Raw genomic sequence first — 3445 nt, forward strand, 5'->3', positions numbered from 1 at the left:
AATTTTGTGTTTTCTTGTTCGGTGTATTATTGTGCAACAAGCAATTGTCATTTGTCTCCCCAGCTATTTTAATTTTAAATTTATTTATTTTATTTAAATAACCTTTATATAATTTCCTAGAATATTTCCTTCCGTAGATCATAAATAGTTTTTAGATCGTAATGATCATCTTTTTTCCCTCTACATTCCGTACACAGTTTCCAACTAGCTGATAAAACACTTTGACAATATGGCAGTTTCTTGTATTCATACAGTGTGTCATTATAGGATGGATTGTGTTTGATCTCGCTGGTCGCGTGTTTACGTCAGTTTTGTTCAGTGTTTCATGCTTCCAAGCCAGTTTTTCGGTTTTTACATCCGCTACACTCACATAGTAATAGTACCACGAGTGTCCCTGTCTATGGAACATCGCACGATGACGATATCGAAGGAAAAAAATGACAGTTCAGTGAGCTTGTTTACAAGGTGTTGAAGATTTTAAGGCGATTCGAATCATGTTTCTCGCACTGTAGTCGAATAAAAGAATTTAAGGCCAAGTAAACAAGCTCTCTAAATTGTCAAAAAGTGAGGTTAAACATTTTCATGCAATGTTTCTATAGTTCAAAACATGAGCCGGGTAAGGTCTAATTTAACATACCACACAAAACTTCCAAGCAATAAAATAACCTTCTTGTATGCAATTCAACAATTTGTTAACATAGTTGAATAACTCAGTATGCTGTGCGTTAATGATTTTCGTTTCTTTACCAGTGTCTAATGCATACATGGTACATGGCGGCTGACATCCAACTGTTCATCGTCGGGCTGACGATTCTAATGGTGCTGTGGAAGTAACTCATTTCCTGTTCAGAATCGAAAATACTAATTATCTTCCAGCGAATTTCAGATGCAGTAGTCTGCTGCGACCAATGATATATTTTCTTCTTGTGGTCGGATTCATTCTACCGATGGTGAACGTGTACTACAACTCAATGGACGCCGTCACGATAATAAATATAAAGTAATCTTCTGCTCCAATTACTGTACATTCTCCAAACTACATGTCTGTATTGTTTCCAGGGAATTAGCATTTATAGTGTGGTACGATGAATGGTTCACGCGAAACTACCAAGCAACGGAAACGCACTTCCTGTGTTACTTTGGTGGGGTGTTAGTAGGGATCATCTATCACAAAATGCAAAAGGATGACCAGCTGCTGGCAAAATCAAAGGTAACTAGAAAACGATCTGTGATACAAATCTATCCTTGCACTTTCTCTTTCGAACCAGCTGTATACAGTGCTTCAGTATACCACGGTGCCGATGCTGGTCTTAGTTTGCCTACCGGCTCCACTTCTCCAGCTGTCCAACTTTAGCAAACCTTCCGTGTGGATGTCCATATACGCCGGAGTTGTTCGACTGGTCGCAACTAGCTTCGGGTGCGTTGGTTGGTTGCTGCTCCTGTTTGCCCAGCCGGGTAGCTTTTTTGGGAAACTTCGGATGTCCAATATGCTGCAGAATGCATTCTATAGGGTCCTCGGTAGGCTGAGCTTTGGCTACTACTTGATCCACATAATTGTAATGGGAGCGATTTTCGGTATCCATCATGAAGCTATGAGGATATCGGTTGGGCTGGTGGTAAGCTGATTTATGTGTATGTGTGGAATCAAATATAACTACTGATTTGGTATTCTATTCGTTGTAGATCATCGTGTTTTGTTCAACTGTGTTGATCACTTTACTTCTATCGCTACTGGCATACATTTTGGTGGAGAAACCATTCGATATTATATTTGGTCGGTGTTAGGTCAGACCGGACTAAGTAACAGTGCATTGATTTCGAGAAAAACGCGGTTAAAGTTTGAATCGCAGCATCCTTTACATTATAATTGGAAAATAATTTTTACCATAATTCTTGTTTATTGTTTCATATTTAAAATCTGGTAAAGGTGGAATGTAGATGAATAAATTCTTTATCCAGTGCTATCATCAACTCATTTTTTGATGTTTTGCGACTTGGTCCGGTCTGACTTAACACCGGCCATTTAAACAACTGTTAAGTAGCGGAACGAGAGAGAAAGAGAAAAATGATACGATAATCTCACAAACTATATGCAACAATCACACTGACATTCCCAAACAGTTAAACATCATTCCCGAGCATTCGCTTGAGCTTGGAGATAAGCTTAAAGAGTAAAGGATGGACTGGACGGTTCGCTATGACACTTTTTGACAATTGAACAAGAAAAAGAAGAGATTTATCTCTTCGGGATTTTGGCGATAGAAAAACAGAAGAAAATTATTTTGTGTTATTATATCCTAATGATCCGAGCGACGGAGGAAGTAACTACATCGTATTATTTGACCAAAAAAGTGGTACAAACGAAAAAGAGAAAATAAACTTGATCCGACACCGTCCATTTTCAGAAATATTAGCAACAAATTTAATATATCAGACGGTGATTTTGAGAAATTGTTTCGAATGTCAAAATATTTATGTGTAATGTTGATCGAATTGAGGGATCAACCATTAAATCCGATTTCCTTGAAAGATGAAAGAACGACTAAAATCCCGTTAGCTCGAATCGAGCTAGCATTCTTTCAGCAGTTTAATATTCCCGGAATCGTTGGAGCCATCGATTGCACACATGATCTATAACTATGTATTTTTTGAGACAACAATTAACGTAGAATCGAACATTTCATTAATTATATACCAAATTGTTTACTTATACGGTACCATAAATATAAAAACATTTTCCTGAAAAGGGCGATACCAGTAATAGCTTCATTTTAAGAAAATCAACACTGAATATTCCCGGATGTAGTTACAATATCGATTTAAAAATTGTTGTTTTTCCGTCCTAAATCGCATGATCCAGCGATTGAAGCGTAAAACTTCATAAAGTCTTCAAAATTATTAAATTAAATTTAGGTTTTACTGCATGAATCGGCTCAATAAAGGTATCGTCCTTATGGCGAATGTTTATTTTTTCAGTCCCACATATCACCATTGAAGTATTTCGTTACTAGGAGGTTACATTGTTTTTTATATTGAGAGGAAGAATTCTACAGCTATCTTAAGACTAGAAATACGGTTCTATTTACAAGAGTGGGGGCAAAAGAATTTTTTATGAAAAATTTTAAAGCAAGGAATCCAGTTTGATATTCAAAGGGGAGAAATAGTTTTTTTACGAAATATTTTACAGTTATCTTAAAACTAAATATATAGTTTGGTATACAAAAGAGGGAACAAATATTTATGTGAAATTTCACAGATATCATAAAACAAGGGATACAATTCTATTTACAAGATGGGGGACAATATTTTTAATGAAGAATAAAATTTACAGCTATCTTAAAACTAGGAATACAGAATACATATTTGATTTTTTTGAAGGAGACTTATGCTTGGTTAAGATATTCAAAGGGGGGCTTATTTCTATCATCGGTGTAGCAGCAGTTGT

The 3445-nt window shown here is 36.2% G+C and overlaps 1 protein-coding gene across 1 annotated transcript; it reads left to right on the forward strand.

Moving 5' to 3' along the window:
* Positions 1-673: 673 nt before the first annotated feature.
* On the forward strand, positions 674-2975 carry LOC131681749 (uncharacterized). Its single transcript, XM_058962740.1, has 6 exons — positions 674-830; positions 887-1000; positions 1060-1210; positions 1269-1616; positions 1684-1769; positions 2022-2975. Exons 1-6 carry the CDS (start codon positions 757-759, stop codon positions 2173-2175), a joined length of 927 nt encoding a protein of 308 aa, XP_058818723.1. The 5' UTR covers positions 674-756; the 3' UTR covers positions 2176-2975.
* Positions 2976-3445: the final 470 nt, after the last annotated feature.

The sequence above is a fragment of the Topomyia yanbarensis genome, chromosome 2 (genome assembly GCF_030247195.1).
Source record: "Topomyia yanbarensis strain Yona2022 chromosome 2, ASM3024719v1, whole genome shotgun sequence".
Classification (NCBI taxonomy): domain Eukaryota; kingdom Metazoa; phylum Arthropoda; class Insecta; order Diptera; family Culicidae; genus Topomyia; species Topomyia yanbarensis.